This window comes from Herpailurus yagouaroundi, unplaced genomic scaffold (assembly GCF_014898765.1).
Source record: "Herpailurus yagouaroundi ecotype Mexico unplaced genomic scaffold, PumYag 190, whole genome shotgun sequence".
Taxonomy (NCBI): Eukaryota; Metazoa; Chordata; class Mammalia; order Carnivora; family Felidae; genus Herpailurus; species Herpailurus yagouaroundi.
Window position 1 is genome coordinate 910,220 of NW_024412421.1, and position 19,935 is coordinate 930,154.

The window sequence follows — 19,935 nt, forward strand, 5'->3', positions numbered from 1 at the left end:
TATAATTTAATTTTTGAATAAACAATAAACTTGAAGTTTCCAAAATTTGGAAGTGTGGTGCATTTTTAGCAAAAATATCCCTGCCCCCACTGTTCTCACTCAGTTTCCTTCCCCATAAATAACTAATTTTGCATGCTCCCAGAGATTTACTATACATGTGCAAGCAGATATATGTGTGTGTAACCTGCACCTGAAATCTCTTAGAAACCATTCCACATTAGTTCATAGAGAGCTTCCTTATTCTTTCCATGGCTATATGGAAATATACGTGATGGCTTCCATTACATGGAAGTACCATAGTTTATTTAAACATGTACATACTACTGAACATTTGGGTGGTTTTTAATCTTTTGAATAATCTTGTCCAGTTTTCATTTCGTATGCGTGCAAGTATATACGGAGGAAAATTCTTAGCGATGTAATTCTTGGGTCAAAGGGTGAGTCCATTTTAAATTTAAATAAATATTGCAAAATTATCCCCAAAGATATTTTACCAATCCATACTAACACCAGGAACATAGAAGAGTGTGTATTTCCCCATACCTTTTTGTAGAAGACCAAGAGAGAAATTTGTTTTGTTGAGGTGAGGATTTTGTGGCCGAGAAAAGGGAGAGAAGTTTCCTGTGAGACCAAGGAAAGTGGCAGGTGTCAAAGGAAAAAAGAATTCATTTTAAGTGGTAAAGAAAAAATTATTCAATGACATCTGTTAAAGCACAGTAAGGAAGACTTCATTCAAGGTGGGGATGGACTATCATGTTAGGTGTAGAGACCACTGAGGTGGGAGTTTGCAGCAGTAAAGAGAGGTTGGTCTCAACTCTGATTTCAGCATGGGCAATGGGAATTTATATCCAAGGAGCAGGTGGAAGTCAGTGGACAGAAAAAGGAAACATCAGGGGTTGGGGGAATTCTGGTTAAACCTGTTACCAAAGTCAAACTTGCCCATGAACCTGATGTGAAGTAAGCCAGTGGCTGGCACACAGGTTTTGAAGCAAAGAAAGCTTTATTTTCAAAAGGGCAGCCAACAAGAAGACAGAGGATTGTTCCTAAATTTACCTTGCCTTGTTCATCCTAGGGGAAGTTTATACATGATTGGTCAGGGTTTATGGGATTCTTGAAAATTTAGTGGGAAGTCTTGAAACCATTTGAAGATATGCATTCTTCTGGACAGTGAGACACCATCTGGCACCTGGGATCTTTTTAAGACAAATGTCACCTTCTGTTTTCCATCACATTCTTATAATCAATGTGCAAACAAGAGGTAGAGTGAAAAGGGCAAAGCTAATAATTAACCATGCACAGAGCTTAAGGAAACCCAATTAAGTAAAGAACAGAACATGAGGCTAGATTAATAATAAAACTATAACACAGCTTATACTTTCAAAGCAGATCTAAGAACCAAGTGTTTGGCCTTAACCCCACCTAACAGGGTACTTGCTGAAGACAGAGCAAGGTGATCACACCTGATCAGGGATGGTGGGGGTGAGGAACCATATTTGGAGGGTGATCAGACATTAAGGATGGTGGGGGAGGTGGGTTTCTGGTTAAACTGACTTAGCAGGGCTCTTGCTAAAATTGGACAATGCAGAGATGACTATAGAAATCCAAAATTCAGGCCTGGTTGAAGAAAGAGTTAAGGGAAGCCTGAGTGGATTTGGTCAATGGAAGAATCTTTGTAATAGGTTCCATGATGTGTCCCTACCTTGTGATCTTCAAATCTTCAGTAGAATATATTAAATTCATAAAGTGCCTGGTGGAGATGAGTTTATCCTAAAAGTTGATGGAAAGTTTCATTTTGTATCCAGCTGTTATGTGAAGCAGAGGCAGCCCTGGGGATCCAGGCATGAAAGCAGGAAGGACATAAGGACACACACAGAAATTGGACAGAGGGTTCTGGGCTTCCAGATACTGTTGTTTATGGAGCCCAGCAGAGCTGAGCTGCTCTCCAGGGACAGGGGGCTGCAGGGGACATTTAGGACACACACACATACAGCTATAGTTCCTTTGTAAATAAAGCTGGCACTGTCTGGAAAACATATTTGGGAGTGAAGAGACAGAGAGAAATCTGTCCCTCCCACTCACCTTCCCAAGTCCTCTCTAAAAAGATAACCCCGCCTTCTTCCTTGGAAATGCTCAGGCCAATGGCCTGATTGAGAAGCAGAAGAAAAGCAGCATAGCGCAATGTAAAAAGTCAGGGCAAGGAAAACTGTTGATCACTCCCTTTGGGAATCTTTAGGTCAAACATGACTTCATCTCTTTATTCCTAACAGCTGCCTTTGCTGGAGCTGCCATGCCATGCTAGCTGCTTTGCATGAGTTGTCACATATAATCTCCACAGCCAAACTCTATTACAGTGATTCCCAAACTTTACTGCATGCCAGAATCACCTGGGGAGCTTTACAAACTCATACTTCATGCCAATTAAATCAGAATGTCTGGGGATGAGAATCAGTATTTTTTAAGACCCCTAGATGATTCATTGTGCAGCCAAATATGGGAACCATTGGTCTATTATTATCCTTCTTTATAGAAGAAGAAACTAAGACTCACTGTGGCTAAGGGCCCACAGCTGGTAGAAGATCCAGAACTAAGCTTTCTAAACCCACACAGTAGCCACCAAGTGGAACTTCTTCAGAGCTTCTACAGGGTAGCATGAGAGATTCTTGGGATAGACAAGACTTCTGAGTTCATCTTGCCATTTTGCCTATGACATTGCATTAGGGTTCTCCAGAGAAACAGAATCAATGGGATAATTATTTATTTATTTATTTATTTATTATAAAGAATCAGCTCACATGGTTATGGAGGCTGAAATGTCCCAAAATATTTAGTCAGCAAGCAGGAGGCCTGAGAACCAGGAGGGCAGATGGTGTGAGATACGGTCCAAGTCTGAGTCTGAAGGTAAGAGAAGACACATGTGCCACCTCAGTCAAGTAGAGAGAGAGAATTCTCTTATCTGCACCTTTGTTCTATTCATACCTCCAACAGATTGGATGAGACCCACCCACATAGAGGAGGGAAATCTGTTTTAAGCAGTCTACGAGTCCAACTGTTAATCTGCTCCAGAAACACCTTCACAGACACACCCAGGATGATGTTTAACCAAATATCTGGGGACCCTGTGGCCCAGACAAGTTGAAACATAAAGTTAACCATAGGAAGACATATCTTTATCCAGCCTTGGCTTACACACACTTCTATTGGAGACATTGCTGCCTCTAGGGAAGCCCATTCCATCACTGGAAAACCCTATCAGAAATCCTATTCTTACATTCAGTGGAAATTTTCTCCCCACTAATCTCTGCTCATCAGTCCTATTTATTGAATTTTCTTCAAATTACACAAATGTTTATTATTTCCAGAATCTCCGGCACCAGAGACATGTGTTCCAGAAAATGATGCCTCACCTTAATCCTACAAAGAGCCATCACTCTTTACAAGGCATGGCCAAATTGGAGTTATTGCTAGTAGGTCGTGACATTCCTAATGAAGATCCTACAGAGTGAACACTTAATTTTTGGCTGTGCAGCATCTATTTGCCCCATTTTAACAGTGCCCTGATTTCCTATATGGAAATGATCTCTCCTCCATTATGAGGAGTCTTGGTGAAAGAGTAAATCAAGGGTCCTACCCTCCAGTGAGGGAGGCCAGATCTTTCCCCCTCTCTCCTGGCATAGCTAGGGGGTAGACATGTGGCTTATGCATGGCTTGGCCAACAGGTCCAGAATTCCTACCAACAAATTACCTTTCATTTAGTTCATCTATATTTGGTTTATGTTGCTTGCAGACAAGAAAACTAAAGTAAGGACCTAGTTCTGGGGTAGAGGGTAAGATAGTTTGGAAGTAGGATATATACCTGTGAAGTAAGAGGGTTTGAAGGCAGATTGTAACAGTCTCCAGGATATGCCAAGGTCCACACTGGGCCTGAAGAAATAGGTAGGAACCATTAGCTTCTAGATGTAAAATCCCATCTCCCAAATATTTACAAATCATATATCTGCCTGAAAGACTGAAATCCAGAATATAGAAAGAATACTTGCTACTTAATAAAACAATACAAATTTTTAAATGGGCAAAAGATTTGAATATAAATTTCACCAGAGAAAGTGTACAATAACTAATAAGCACCTGACAAACTACTCAATATCATTAGTCATTAGAAAAATGCAAATTGGAACTATAGTGAGATAGCACATCACACCCACTAGAATGTCTACAATCAAAAAGACAGAAGGTAACAAGTGTTGGGGAGAATGTGGAGAAAATAGAATCCTCATGTAATGTTGGTGCAGCCACTTTGGAAAATAGTTTGGCAGTTTCTTAAAAAGTTAAATATAAAACTTACCATACAGCTCAGAAATTCTCCTTCTAAGTATTTACATAAAAGAAATGAAAACATATGGTTACACAAAGACCTGTATCTAAATGTACTTAGAAGCTTTATTCATAACAACCAAAAAATGAAAGCAATCCATGTAAATAACTTGTGAAATACTACAACATGGATGAAACTCAAAAACATTAAGTTAAGTGAAAGAAGCCACAGACAAAAGACCACATACTGTGTTATTCAATTTATATTAAATGCCCAGAAAAAGCAGATCTATAGATAAATAGTAGATTAATGGTTGCCTAGGGCTGAGACAGGGATTGATTGCAAATGAACACAAGAAATATTTTTGGTTTAATGGAAATGTTCTAATAGTAGATTTTACAACTCTAAATGTGCTAAAAATCTTTGAATTGTACACTTAAAATGGGTTACTTTTATGGTATATAAATTATGCATCAATAGCTGTTTTTTAAAATTTTTTTTTTCAACGTTTTTATTTATTTTTGGGACAGAGAGAGACAGAGCATGAACGGGGGAGGGGCAGAGAGAGAGGGAGACACAGAATCGGAAACAGGCTCCAGGCTCTGAGCCATCAGCCCAGAGCCTGACGCGGGGCTTGAACCCACGGACCGCGAGATCGTGACCTGGCTGAAGCCGGACGCTTAACCGACTGCGCCACCCAGGCGCCCCAATAGCTGTTTTTTAAATCCCATCTTCCATTTCTGAGAAGGCATTAGAGGAATAGCTGCTTTCTAACCCCTGTATCAGCAGATATTAAATGCAATGTTTCTGGTGTGAAGGACCTGTAAATTCCTAAAACAACAGAACTAGAAATGCTCTTACTGGAAGTATTAGAATTCTCATTGTTTCAAATGACAAAAATACAACTCAAAATGGTGTAGTCAAAAAAAAAAAAAAAACAGTACCAATCATCTCATATAACTGAAAAGTTCAGGGGCATGTTGCTTTCAGGCAGAGCTGCATCCAGGGGCTCAGTACTTTCTCCATCTCATTATCTCTTTTTCTCTGAATTTAGCTTTCCTCCTATATCAGCTTTTGTATTCCTTTCAAGGGATGGCTCTAGAAAGTTCTCCCAATATAATAATCCCGAAGGAAAAGGAGCTCCCCTTTGCCAATAGTTTCCACAAATATCCAAGGTTGACTTTTACTGACCCAACAAATCACATTTTTATCACTTACTCAATTATCCTAGGAGACATATTCACCCCAACTACATGAACTGAGGGTGAGGAAAATGTAGTTCCCAAAATAAAAGTCAAAGTGTGATTATCAGAAGAGGACTGGATGTTTGGCACAGAAAAAAAGAGATGTTCAGTATAAAAATCATCCAGTTAGACCTAAGGCCAATAAAAACAGAACTGCAAAAGGCAGCAGAGAGGCACAAAGTGTGAGGATCACATGCTTCCCAGTATCCAAGAGACAAAAGCCTGCTTCAGCCTCCATTGGGCAATGTGGGTCAGCACCATGAAGAGCAGGCTCTCCTACTTAACCTTCTCCCTTCTTGGTGCCCTGGCCTGGGCCACACAGAGCTCGTTGCCAAAACAAAGATAAATCTCATTCCAGATCCCTTTCTGCTACCTTTTGCAGATTCCTATTCACTTTTCATTTTGTTTCTCAACCATCCTCTGTTGTAAAATGAGTGTCCCCTGATGATTCTCAAAAATAAAGCACTAGGAGGCATGTTGCCAGTTTTCAGGCAAAGTACACTGGACTAGAATTGGTAGTGGCCATGAAATCTGAAAGGAAGGTTGGCCCCAGCCCAGAAGGAGCCCAGAGACCCAGAAAGCAAGAATGGAAGTTGGACATTCACTTCCTTTGGGATTGAAATCAGCCAAGGGACCCACTTTAAGCCCCAACACAGGGAGAGAGGAGTGGGAATGTGGTTCTACTCAGTATTACCACTTCCTCACGACCCACTGACTCAATCCACTAAAATATGACATCCTATCTGGTACTCCACCAAAGAAGTCTCACCAAGATTACCAAAGACCCCCATCTTGCTGAACCAATGAATCTGTGGTTTTCACATTACCTTTCACAGCAGCAGCATTTGACCTTTTGCCCCCTCCCATACACTTAGAGGACCCTCTTCACAGACTCCCATGACACGTTGCTCCCCAGACTTCCTTCTCTCAACTTGATGTCTCATGCTCAGTATGCTGGTAAACCTACTGTTCTCTAGTGGACCATTAAATGATGGAATTCCTCAAGACTCAGTCCTAAAATCTTTCTTAAAACACAAATTTAGGGGCATCTGGGTGGCTCAATTGATTAAGTGTCTGACTCTTGATTTCGGCTTAGGTTGTGATCTCACAGTTTGTGGGTTTGAGCCCCATGTTAGGCTCTGTGCTGACAGTGCAGAGCCTACTTGGGATTCTCTCTCTCTCAAAATAAATAAGTAAAATTAAAAAAAAAACAAATTTATTAAGAGATATAAAATCCATGAAACAAAATTTTACATTTTTTAGTATATGATTCAATAGCATTAATTACATTCACATTGTTTTACCACCATCACCACAATCTATTTCCAAAGCCTTTTCATCACTCCAAACAGGAACTCTGTAACCATTAAACAACACCTCCCCATTTCCTCCTCCCTCCAGCCTCTGGTAACTTCTCTCTTTTCTGTCTCTATGAAATTGCCTATTTCACCTCAGATAAGTGGAATTATACAAAATTTGTCCTTTTGTGTCTGCCTTATTTCACTTAGCATAATGTTTTCAAGGTTCATTCATGTTGTAACATGTATTGGAACATCTTTCCTTTTTATAACTGAAAAATATCCATTGTATATGTATGCCACATTTGGTTTATCCACTCAATCTCTTGATGGATACTTGAGTTGTTTTCACCTTTCAGCTATTGTAAATAGTGCTGCAATGAACTTTGGCATACAAATATCTGTTGGAGTCCCTACTTTCAATTCCTTTGAGCATACAGCTTATCTTTTTTTTTTTTTTAATTTTTAACGTTTATTTATTTTTGAGAGACAGAGAGATAGAGCATGAGTATGGGAGGGACAGAGAGAGAGGGAAACACAGAATCCAAAGCAGGCTGGAGACTGTTTCTGAGCTGGTTCTGAGCTGTCAGCACAGAGCCCAATGCGTGGCTCCAACCCATGAACCACAAGATCATGAGCTGAGCCAAAGTCAAACCCTTAACCGACTGAGCCACCCAGGTGCCCCAAGCGTATAGTTTATCTAAGAGCGGAATTGTGTCATACACTAAGTTTATGTTTAGCTTTTTGAGGAACTGCCATACTGTTTTCCACAGGGGCTGCACCATTTTATATTCCCACTAGCAATGCACAAGAGTTCCAACTTCTCCACATCCTCACCAACACCTATGTTCCATGTTTTTCATTATAGCTATACCAATAGGTATGAAGTAGAATCTCATTGTGGTTTTGATCTGCATTTCCATAATGACTAATGATGTTGAACACCTTTTCGTGTGCTTATTGTCCATTTGTATTTCTTCTTTAGAGAAATGTCTATTGAAGTCCTTTGCCCTTTTTTGAAACTCAGTTGTTCTTTTTTGTTGTTGTTGAATTGTAGGAGTTCTTTATATCTTCTGGATATTTAACCTTTATCAAATATATGGTCACCAAAAATTTTCTCCCATCTTGTAGGTTGTCTTTTTACTTTGATAATGCCTTTTGATACACAAGTTTTAATTTTGATGAATTCCATTTTATCTATTTTTTCTTCTGTTGCTCATGTTCTTGATATCATATATAAGAATCCATTGCCACGTCTAAGGTTATAAAGATCCTAAAACCTTGTTTTCTCTAATTTTCTTCTCTTGCCCCAAGAAATCTCATTCATGCCTCTATATGTACAAATGGCACCAAAATGTCTATCTCCACCCTAGTCGTCTCCTCTGTTGATTGCTTAGACCTGGGCTCAGTTGCTTACTTATCTCCCTATTTGGCAATCTCAATGGCACCTCAAAATTCAGCATGTCCAAGATCAAACTCATGATCTCCCCACTCAGAAAGTTAATTGTCTTTCAGTGTACAGTATCTCATTAAACAGCACCTACATCCTCCATTCAAGGATATAAGCCAAAGTTGAGGAGTCATTCTTTTCATCTCCCTTTTCCTAAACCCCAGTATCCAATCCACCTCCTAATCTCCACTATCACTGTCACCTTCCTGGTCCAAGCTGCTGCCATTTCTCACCTGGACTATACCAATAGCCTTCTAACTAGTCTCCCTACATCCACTCCACACCCACCCCAAATCTATTCTTCACAATACAACCATATCATCTTTATAATGTGCAAGTGTGATATTATTACCTCTGCCTAAAATTCTTCAAAAAAAATTTTTTTATGATGCTTTTCAGATACAAACTCAAGTCATTTTGTATTTCTCTCCCCTGGTCCTCCTCCACCAACCTGTCCCTCACACATCAGGCCAATGCACAGACTATACTATCCTCTGTGCCTAGAGTATGGTATCAGTCAGAGTTCTGGTGGAAACAAGTTCAAAAGGGGTAAACTGTCTATGTCAGTTCAGGCTGCTATAACAGAGCCAGAGACTGGGTGTCCTAGAGGTAAGATAAATGCATTTCTCACAGTTCTAGAGGCTGGAAAGTCCAAGATCAAAGCACTGGCAGATTCTGTGTCCAGTCAGGCCCTGTCTCCTTGTTCATAGACTGCTGTCTTTTCTCTATTATCTTATTTGGCAAGAAGGGTGAGGGATCATTTCTCTGGGGTCTCTTTTACAAAAAATGCACAAACTGCATTTTTGAGGACTCTGCCATCATAACCTAATCACCCCAAAGGCTCCTTCTCCAGGTACCATCACATTGAGGATTAGGTTTCAACATATGAATTTTGGTGGGAAACAAACATTCAGTCTATAGCAGTAACTTCATAGAGTTTAATGGTGGGGTTTTTGAAAAGTTGCAGGCAGGACTAGGGGAAATACCACACAGAGACTAGCAACAGTGAGAATCACAGCCAGGCCTAAAGTAGAAAGAGTAGCTCCTGGGAACCAGTGAGCTTGAGGTTACAGGCAAAGGGCCTCTCAACAAAAGCAAGATGTCCAGAAAGCAGATGCCAAGTTGAGATTAAGCATGCAAAGATTTTATTAGGGAAAATTTTTATGAGAGAAAATAGGTAGGGAACCCAGAAAGGCTGGGAGAGCCATCAGACATGATATAAATCTGACCCCAAATGAAGAATAGAGGGAAAGACGGATGGGTAGGAGCATCTTAAACTGTGCAGACTAAAGGAGTTCTGTAAACATTATCAGGGAGCCCTCAAGACAAAATCAGCCAGCAGAGAAGTCCTGTATCTCCCAGGAATGCTTTAGTACCCCACTGCACAGCCACAGACTGGGAGCAGCCCATGCAAAACATGGTCTTGGTGTAATGAGGGAGTAGGTTTCACAGCATAGAAATTAGAGCCCGCAGTTAATTATGCATTCCGCAGAGATCTGTCTTGTGGTTGCCACAGAAGCCACAAGTAGAGGAATGCCATCCCAGGCAGGGAGGGAGCCAGAGAAATAAACACCATGACCTCACTCTGCTTCTTTCCACTCATCTCTTCCTCTGGCCCAAACCTGCTGGAAGCAAGAGCCTGGTGAGGCAATCCCTGGAGGTCATCCACCTGAGCACAGAGCAGGATGGACAAAGATAGAAAGTGGATCCTGAGGGGCAAATACCTTACCTAATCATCTCCTACAAATCTCTCTGACTCCAGGTTATATAACACTTCTTCAGGAATTCTTGCCTGGACCCTTGGGCAGGACAAGTTCCACTGTTGATCCAATCTTTTCCTTAATTGCACTTCCTATAACTATAATTTCATATGTGTCCCTGTATGTGTCATATAATCTGATATATGTCCCTGTTTATTCTCTCACCGTAAACTGCAAAGGTGCAGGGGCCACTTCTGATATTTCTCACCATTGTATTCTAAACTTTTCCTACTGTGTCTGGCACAAAGTAGATGCCCAATAAATAGTGTTTGAGTGAAATAATAAACAAATAAGATTCAGAGCCAAAAGTTCCCCAAAACCTCCAAACATGCTCACCATTTATCCACATGTGGAGAAACTGAGATCTGGAAAAGGAAAGTGGTTGCCCAAGATCACCTAGACCAGTGCTTCTCCCACTACATAGGCAGAAGTACCATGGTTCATTTTTATTTCCAATCTGTTGCAGACTGATACTTTTGTAATACACACAAAAAAAATGAATTTCTATAAAAATGAAATAACAATGCAAAAACCTACAAAGTACAAACCCATTTTTTTATTATTAGACTTAACAGAAATAAAATTGCTATGTCAAATTTATAATGTTTCTGAAGGTTAACTTAAGTTCTATGCTTATCTCTTCTCGGACCAGTAACATCTGACAGACACTGACAGAAACCATCAATGTGGGACCCTGGGTAACCCTTACCCCAGGCTGCATCCCTGGGCAGTAGTTGACCTCCCGGGCCTTCCACATAGGTGCAGGAGGGACCTTCAGCAAGCCGGTTCTTCTCAGTCCTGGTCTCCCTGGAACTGAGTTTGAAGGAACCCAGCAGTCCCAGATGCAGTGCTCCAGGAGCTATGAGGCACAGAAATGCAATTACAGAGCTGCCATCTGTGTACTGCTGCCTGCCTCTTTCATGCAAATTGCAACCCTCTTTCCCAGATGCAAGTGAGCAAAGGGGCCTCTTCTTGGTCCTGCAGAGACTCTTCTCCAGCCTCCCTTGCCATAGAAATACTGATCTGTTCCCGAGAAAGCAGATGCAGTGATCCCAAACTGGGGTACGAGAGCCTGAGGTGGCCTGACTATACAGACCAAAGTGTTCCTTTCCAATGGGGAGGCCCAGGTCTAGAGAGGGGAAAGCTGCCCACATTTCATGGGAGAGATAGGAGCCAGTGGCCCACTCTTGCTTCTCTCTTCTCAGTGGTCCCATTAGCATCCCTGCTGCAACTGCCATGTACCTTCACCTCCAGAGGTTCCCATACTTTCTTTCTGGCTCTCTTCCAATCTATTCTCACAATGAAGCCAAAAGCATGGCCCCATCTTCCCAAACCCTTTTAAAGTCTTCTCATTGCTCTTAAAATCAGGTACAATTGCCTCACCATAGCCAGCAAAGCTTGCAAACTTAGATTGATCCACTAAACCCACTAACAAAACCCCACTTAGATGTCTCAAATGGACTTCAAGCTCATTATATCATGTTGAACTTGAGCATCTTTATAGGCCTGACCTCTCCAGAGTTCCTCATCTTACCAAGATCACCACCTTTCACATAGCTACAGAATCCAGAATCAAGGAGTTACTTCTGATACCTCCTTTTCCCTCACCCTCTGTAGCCAAATCAGTGCCAAATGGCTTTTCCTCCTATGTATATTTCAAGCCCATCCACCTCTCTCCATCCCTGCCCCACCAGTCTAGTCTCTGTACTGTCACCTATAGCTAATGACTGTGTTAACCTCCTATTCAGAACCACACATCCACTTGGGCTCTGCTCTATCCTTTTTCCTTGTGGCAGCCAAACTACAGGTCTACTCATATTCCCTCTGCTCTAAGCCTTTCAGAGTTAGGTCTCACAAGCAGATTCAGCATCCTCACCATGGCCAGCCAGACCCTGTGCATGCTACTTCCTGCCTCCTCCAGCCTATTTCCACTCACTTTTTTCAGGTGCTCAAACATCACACTCTCCCCCATCTCAGAGCCACTGTGCATGCTATTCCCTCTGCCTGATGTGCTACTTTCCCTGTCCTCTCCCTTCAGTTCCAGTAAATGCCTGCTCCATCTGTAGGTCTGGACTAGAATAAAACTTTGACAAGGTAAAATTCCTAGCATATGCATTCCTAACAAAGACAGATGGCCTTACTCTTGATTTCACTGCAGATAAGGAGCCACCTGCTCACACACTTCCCTCCCGGCCACCTCTCAGACACCCCCCATGCAGAAGCAAAACTCCTCAGTGCAAATACCCACCTCCAGGGGGCTTCTGGCAGGCCGTGGCTCTGACCCTTGGCATAGCAGATGAGGGCAGAGCCTACGCCCATGTATCAGCCAGGGAGGTGACACAGGGATTGTGCTCCCAGCTGGCACACACTGCAGACCCAAGCTCTGAGAACAGGAGTTTAAAATCCCCACATCTCACTGTTGAGACACTACCTCAGAGATGATATCATCCACCTACCTCATCATGGTCAGATAGTATTTGGAGCCCAGCAGGAAGCACAGGCTCATCCAAGGTCATTTTGTCAATGGCAGAGCCCAAATAGGAAGCAAATCTCTCTGCTCCCACTTCAGTGATCTTCTCATATCAACAAGGAAGCACAACAATGAGAAGATATACCATCAAGAGGCTTCACAAGAAGTGCATACAACAAAGGAAATGAAGCAGAAAAACATGGGACTGGCTCTTGAACTCACTTGAGACCCGTAGACTATGAGAAATAGCTGGATGAGACTTTGTGGTGGATAAAAGGGGGAGGGTGACTACAGAAGGTGCTGCCCCATGCTGGTAGGGACAAGAAATGGTGAAAAACTAATAGTTATTACCATTCGTAGGTCCTCTCCCAGTCTACAGTTGAGTAAGGCCTAGGAAAACCCAGTTTCCATTTTAATAACAGCAACTTGTATGCAGGACTCTCATAAAGAGAATATGCAGGACTCTGAGACAAAATTGGAAATGTCTTTTAAGATACTTTTGGCTATTTCAGGTTTGGCAAGGAACGCTCAACTACAAATGCCTGAAACAAAAAAGGACATTTATTCACCCATTTTCTGAAAAATCTGGAAGAAGTTCAAGAGTTGGTTCAGTGGCTCAACTAGGTCAGGACCTTAATGGTCCAGGCTCTCTTCATCTTTTCATCCTGCTGTCCTCACCAAGATGATGATGTTCCCCCTCATGGTTGCAAAGACAGCCAAAATATCTTCAAAGAATCACATCACCACACAGAGAATTTCTCCTCCCTTACACCTCTATTATCTTGGATTGGATTAAGTTCTTTCCTAGGAGCATCCATTCTCCCCAGGAAACTTCCCTTAGGAAGTCATTGCCCAGATCAGGTCACATACCCATGTTGCAAAGGATATCTAGAAAGCAGTCTCTGGATGTTTCCATCTATAATAGTGGAAGTGAGCTCCAGTGAGTAAAAAAGAATGGGGAGTGGGCTCTTTGGATAATCAACTGACAAGTTCTGCACCACTGGACTAAAGCAAGAACAATCTCACTGCTACGTCATGCCTGGATTCAGAAATTTGCTAGAAAGAACTGATTATCCCCTGACAAGGACTTTCCCAAAGATCAGTGAGTTGAAGACAGCCTTGACCTTGTGGGTTGACTCACCCCATGAGCAACCAGACATCTGTCCAAGATTTTCATCCTCCTCTAGCCCTCCTGCTGTTCATGGGGCTGTTTATGTCAAGTTCGTTAAAAGCAGTCTGTCCAAGACTGCGCAAAAAGATGACTAAGCCTCCTTATGTAAAGGACCAACCAGTCATCAGTTTTTCCTTAACATGCACATAGAAAAAAATCCTCACCTTCACCTTAAAGCATAGCATCAAGGAGGCACAATGACCACAGTGAACTGGATATGATGACATATGAGTTCCAGGTCCACATCCACTAGGGATTGATTCTGTAACTTCAAGCAGATTCCTCCACCTCTCTAAGCCTCCTTTCCCTCACTTAGAAAATGAATTTCATAATCCATTCCCTTATTTTACTGAGATTATACAAATTCATGTATATGTAAAAGCTTTGTGAAGCAAAAAGTATTGATCAGTCATTCAACAAATATTAAGTACCTATTATGTGCCAGGTACAACACAGTGATGAATGTACTTGTTCTGATGGAGCTCTCATTTTAGGTGGGGAAAACCACAATTAAACAACTGAACCAATAAAGAATGTACATCTGGGAAGATACTTGCAAATTATATATCCAATAAATGGTTAATATCCAAAATTACAAAGAAATTATACAACTCAACACCCAGAAAACAAGTAATCCATTTAAAAATGGGCAGAAGACATGAAGAGACACTTTTCCAAAGAAGACACCCACATGGCCAACAGACACATGAAAAGATGTTCAACATAATTCATCATTTGCATTCAAAGAAATGCAAATCAAAACTACAATGAGATGTCACCTCACACCTGTCAGAATGGCTAAAATAAAAAAAAAAAAAGAAACAAGTGTTGGGATGTGGAAAAAAAAGAACCCTCTTGCACCGTTAGTGGGAATGCAAACTAGTGCAGCCACTGTGGAAAACAGGATGGAGGTTCCTCAAAAAATTTAAAATAGAACTACCCTATGATCCATTAATCACACTAGTGGGTATTTACCCAAAGAATACAAAAACACCAATTCAAAGGGGTATACACACCCTGATGTTTATAGCAGCATTATCTACACTAGCCAAATTATCAAATGAGCCCAAGCATCCATCAACAGGTGAATAAAGAAGATGTGAGATGTATAGATGTATATATAATTTGTATATATAATTTCCCATATATATATACGTATATATATATACGTATATATACGTATATATATATAATTTCCCATATATATGGGAAATTATTTAGCCATAAAAAAGAATAAAATCTTGCCATTTGCAACAACACGGATGGAGCTAGAGAGTATAATGTTAAGTGAAATAAGTCAGTCAGAGACAGGCAAATACCATATGATTTCACTCATGTGGAATTTAAGAAACAAACTAGCAAAGGGGAAAAAAAGAGAGAAATCAAGAAAGAGATCCTTAATTATAGAGAACAAACTGCTGGTTACCAGGAGCAGGTTGGGGAGGTGGGTGAGTGAAAGAGATGATGAGGATTAAGGAAGGCACTTGTCATGATGAGCACCAAGTGATGTATGAAATTATTGAATCACTATATTGTATACCTGAAACTAATATAACACTGTATAACTATATTGGAATTAAAATTTTAAAATACCCTACTAAAAATCAAAAAAAAAAAAGAAAAGAATGTATATCCAGGTAGTTATAAAGACTATAAAAAATAAATTCTGTGATGTTAGAAAGTGACTAGGTGACAGAGAAACAGTTGGGCCTTCAACATTTGACTTAAGACCTAAAAGATTTGAAGAGCCAACCATGAACTGATGGGGCAGGGCAGGACAGTACTCCAGGGAGCAGGACAGCAGTTGTGCAAGTTGAGCAGGAGAGCAGTGAGCACAAGGCATAGAAAGAGGAGGTCAGAGGTAGGCAGGCCCAGGGTCATGTACGTTCTTTAAGGCCTAGCTTTCAAACTTTGGGTCACAATCAGTGGAATCATGAAGGGCTTTTCAGCTTCTTTATAGTTTTCTGTGCTTTCTCTTACTTATAATAAGCATATTTAACTTTTATAGTCATAAAAATAAGTTTAAACACTGGAAACTGATGCCCACAGAAACCTAGAGGAGCTGGGAAGGCATGAAGAAAAAGGAATTGTTCAGGAAAAGCCCTTTCCTCCAGCCTGGCCCGCTTAAGGCTCTGCAGGCACCATCAGCCCCTCCCCACTCGCCTGCCCTTGCTTCTTGCCCATCTCCCTCCCTCTCTCCCTTCCACATCTCCTTCTCTCCCTTCCCTTACTTTTCCTTTCTCTCTTCCCTTCTTTCTTCTGATCTTCCTTCCTTGTTTCCTTCCTTCCTTTCTTCCTTCCCTCCCTCCCTTCTTTCCTTTATCCATCAGTAGGATTGTCTTTTCCATCAAATGGAAAGCCGAAAGTCCTTCCTTTACAGATAAGAATTCATGAACCCTACCAACTTTAGCCAGTGGCTAGGTGAAGGCATCCAATTCAGTTCCATCTGTGTTTACTAAGTATGGCCCTAATGTGTGTCTTCTATCCACCTCCCAAAATAAGAAGTTATCTTTCATATTCCCAGAACCCTCATTTCCTGGTGAGAGAAGGAAAGGAATTGGCTAGAAACTAGTGTTCAGGGAACAAGGCAGAGGTTGGACTGACAGCCCCTTTCTTCCTGACTCTAAATCTAATTATGGATCTCAAACTCACAGGCCTAAGTCCCTGGCAAATATCGTCAGTCAGCAAAGGCCTGCATAAGTGGTGAGGACTGTGGAAATTCTCACTCAGTTTAGTGAGAATATTTATTAATTCATATCCCTTCTTCTGATAAGAGTCAAAGCAGAAAATGTATGGAAGATGGAAAGAAGTAGATCTTGATAGTGTGTTGGAACACCTGGATCCATCCCTGCCTAGACCTAAAATCCCCATGGATATTTATGGATATTTCACTTATGCAAATACACAAATTCCTGTTTTGCTTTAGCTGTGTCAGGGTGGGTTTCTGTCTCCTGGAAGTGAGAGGGCCTAGGCTGATACCTACAGATGCAGTGCTTTGTCCTTCACAATACACTTTCACCTCCATTAATATATCTGAGCACTAGAATGCCCCTGTGATAGGGACACTATTACCACCCTCATTTTATGGACAAACTAAACAGCCTGAGGCGCAGCCTGGTCCAGTGACTGGTATAACTCCCAGCCCAGTGCTCCAAGTCCTTGTACCTCTCTGATAATAAATTCTCTACCAATGCCATGCTAGCCAAGAAGTGACTTACCCCCAAATCCAATTCTTTCACCAAGTTTGTCTAGGGAAGTATGTGAATTGGGTCTATTTTCTAAAACAGATCACTTTGCCCTGATATGTGGCACATTGGATAAATGGGTAATTATGTACCCGCATAATGAATAATATTAATGGGGAAAACTAGAGGAATGTTTTTTTAAAGCAGAGACCACTCTTTATTTACTTTTAATATAATGGGTTCCTGGCAACAAATTTGTAGAAATTGGGACAGCTGACACAGCACCACATACAAATGAGAAAGGCTTCCAGAAAAATGACAGATGGAAATGGTAGAATCCTTAGAGCCATATTCATTTGTCACAAGAACAAATAGGACAGTTTCTCAGAGTGTATTATACAGACCATTAATCTCTTGGGATATTAGGGCAAGGTGGGAAGGGTTTTGATATAAAAAAACAATGAGACAGCTGCATTCACAACCTCTTTTGAAAGGACTTACTGACAAATCCTGAAGTAAGAAAAATATTTCACATAGCGTTTTCCAAACTTATTTTACCAGGAACATCTATGAATAAAACTATCTGGCTACAAACAATAGAAATAAACAATGGCTAACTTGAGGGGGAAAAAAAGGGAATTTATTGGAAGACTATAGGATAGCTTGTAGAATTACAAGGTCTTTGGTTTTTTCTTAATAATTTGTCTCAGCAAGCTTTCCATGTCAGTACACTATGACACATATATTCACCTCATTCTTTCAGATTGCTCCATGGTATTTCATTGTATGGATTAGTATCAGTATCTATTGCTACAAAACAAACCACCCCAAAACCTAGTAGTTTAAAAAGACCAGCTGCACAATTCTTCTGGCTTGATCCAGTTTTATTTCTGATGAGTTTTCTCATGCATCTGTGGTTAGCAGGCAGATCTTTTACAGGCTGGATGGTCTAGGATGGCCTCATCCATATTCTGGAGGGAGGCAGCCAGTGTGCCTGGGTTCTCCACATGGCCTCTCACCCACCAGAAGGCTGGCTCAGGTTCATTCACACAGCAGTGTCAGGGTCCCAAGTGCAGCAAGAGAACAGGCTCCAATATACAAGCACCTATCAAGCCTCTGAGTGCGTCATGTGTACAGTCCCACTAGCCAAGAGAAGTTACATTGCTAAACTAGATTCAAAGAACGGAGAAATAGATTCCCTCTTTTGTCAGGGCCATTGGCAACATTTAAGGGCATAGATGTATTATTTATTCACTTCTCTTTTTTTAATTTTTTTATGTTTATTTATTTTTGAGAGAGAGAGAGAGAGAGAGAGAGAGAGGGAGAGAGAGAGAGAGAATATGAGCAGGGGAGGAGCAGAGAGAGAGGGAGACAAAGCAGGCTCCAGGCTCCAGGCTCCAAACTGTCAGCACAAAGCCCAACACGGGGGTCAAACTCACAAACGGTGAGATCATGACTTGAGCCAAAGTCGGATACTTAACTGGCTGAGCCACGAGGCACCCCTATTTATTCATTTCTATATCGATGGACATTTAGGTCTCTTCCAACACTTGATCATTACAAGAAGTGTTGCAACAGACATCTTTTTGCATACATCTTTATACATGTGTGATTATTTTTGATAGATTCTAGAAGTGAAATTCCTGGGTTAAAAAGTACAAGAATTTTACCCTTTGACACTAATTTATACTGCCACCCATAAGTGAGTGCCCATTTTCGTGCATATTTGTCAATCACAGCTATTATCAACCATTTTAAATGATTCCAATCATCATGGGCTATAAAAGCTGTCTTGTTCTCATTTGCATTTAATTTGATTGCTAGTGATGGTGACATCATTTTGTATGTTTATAAGTCATGTGTAGGTCTCCTTTAAATAACTTACTCATATTCTTTGGACATTTGTGTTTGTTTCTTATTGATTTGTAAAAGTGCTCTATATATTCTAGATATTAATTCTTTGAAAAATATTTTTATGACTGCGATTAGCATCTGTCATTTTATAGAAGTTTTGAACTATACAGTTTTGACTAAGGTCAAATTTGTCCATTTGTTTCTTTATAGCTTCTGGATAGGTCTTCCCCATCTCAAGATGATTTTTTTTTAAGTATTTTAAAGTTTTGTTCATTTTTACATTTAGTTTCTTAATTCATCTGGAATATTTTTCTCCCTTGTATAAGATTCAGGATTTCACATTATTTTTCCTAAATTTCAGCCCTTTGTTTAAAACAAATGTGTTGTATGATCTTTTTTCACAAAGAAATGTCATCTTGATCATAAACTACATTCCATATATACATGCTTCTGAATTCTGCATTTTTGCATTATATTTTTTTATTCTTGAACCATCTTTTCTTTTTTCTTAAAGTTTATTTATTTATTTGGGGGGGGGGTAGGAGCAGAGCGAGAAAGGGAGAGAGAGAATCCCAAGCAGGCTCCACACTGTCAGCGCAGAGCCCTACAGGGGGCTCAAACCCTCGAACTGTGAAATCATGACCTGAGCCAAAATCAGGTCAGTCGCTTAACTGACTGAGGCACCAAGGTGCCCCATGATTCCTGAACCATCTTAATCACTATAGGGTTATAATATTTTAATATGCACTAGGACAATTCTCTTCTATCTTTTTTTAAAAATGTCTTGGCTATTTTTGTGCATTTTTCTTCCCATGTAAACTTTGCTCAACTAACTTGTTGGGACTTAGTTGGGATTGAAATAAATTTATAGATTAATTGAAGAATATATATTTACACTGTTGGGTCTTAAAAAGGAGGAAACATTTGTCTCTACCTTTATTTGGTGGTTTTTCTAAGTCTTTCAATAAAGTTAACATTTTTCTTCACACTATTGCACAATTACTTGTTAGGTTTATTCATAAGTATTTGTGGCTTGTGTTGCCATGGCAAATGGGATTTTTTTTTTGCAACAAAATTCTAAATGGTTATTGCTAGTGTATAACAGAGCTATTGATTTCCATTCATATAGTTGAATCTATCCACTCTATTGAGCTCATATTACTATTAATAGATTTTTAAATGAATCACTTG

General features: G+C 40.5%; 1 protein-coding gene across 1 annotated transcript; it reads right to left on the minus strand.

Annotated features, from left to right (window-relative positions):
* Positions 1-2,771: 2,771 nt before the first annotated feature.
* On the minus strand, positions 2,772-11,302 carry LOC121010043 (uncharacterized). The gene is made up of 4 exons (XM_040443449.1): positions 10,774-11,302; positions 4,343-4,362; positions 3,854-3,921; positions 2,772-3,116 (listed from the first exon to the last, which is right to left on the minus strand). Exons 1-4 carry the CDS (start codon positions 11,300-11,302, stop codon positions 3,050-3,052), a joined length of 684 nt encoding a protein of 227 aa, XP_040299383.1. The 3' UTR covers positions 2,772-3,049.
* Positions 11,303-19,935: the final 8,633 nt, after the last annotated feature.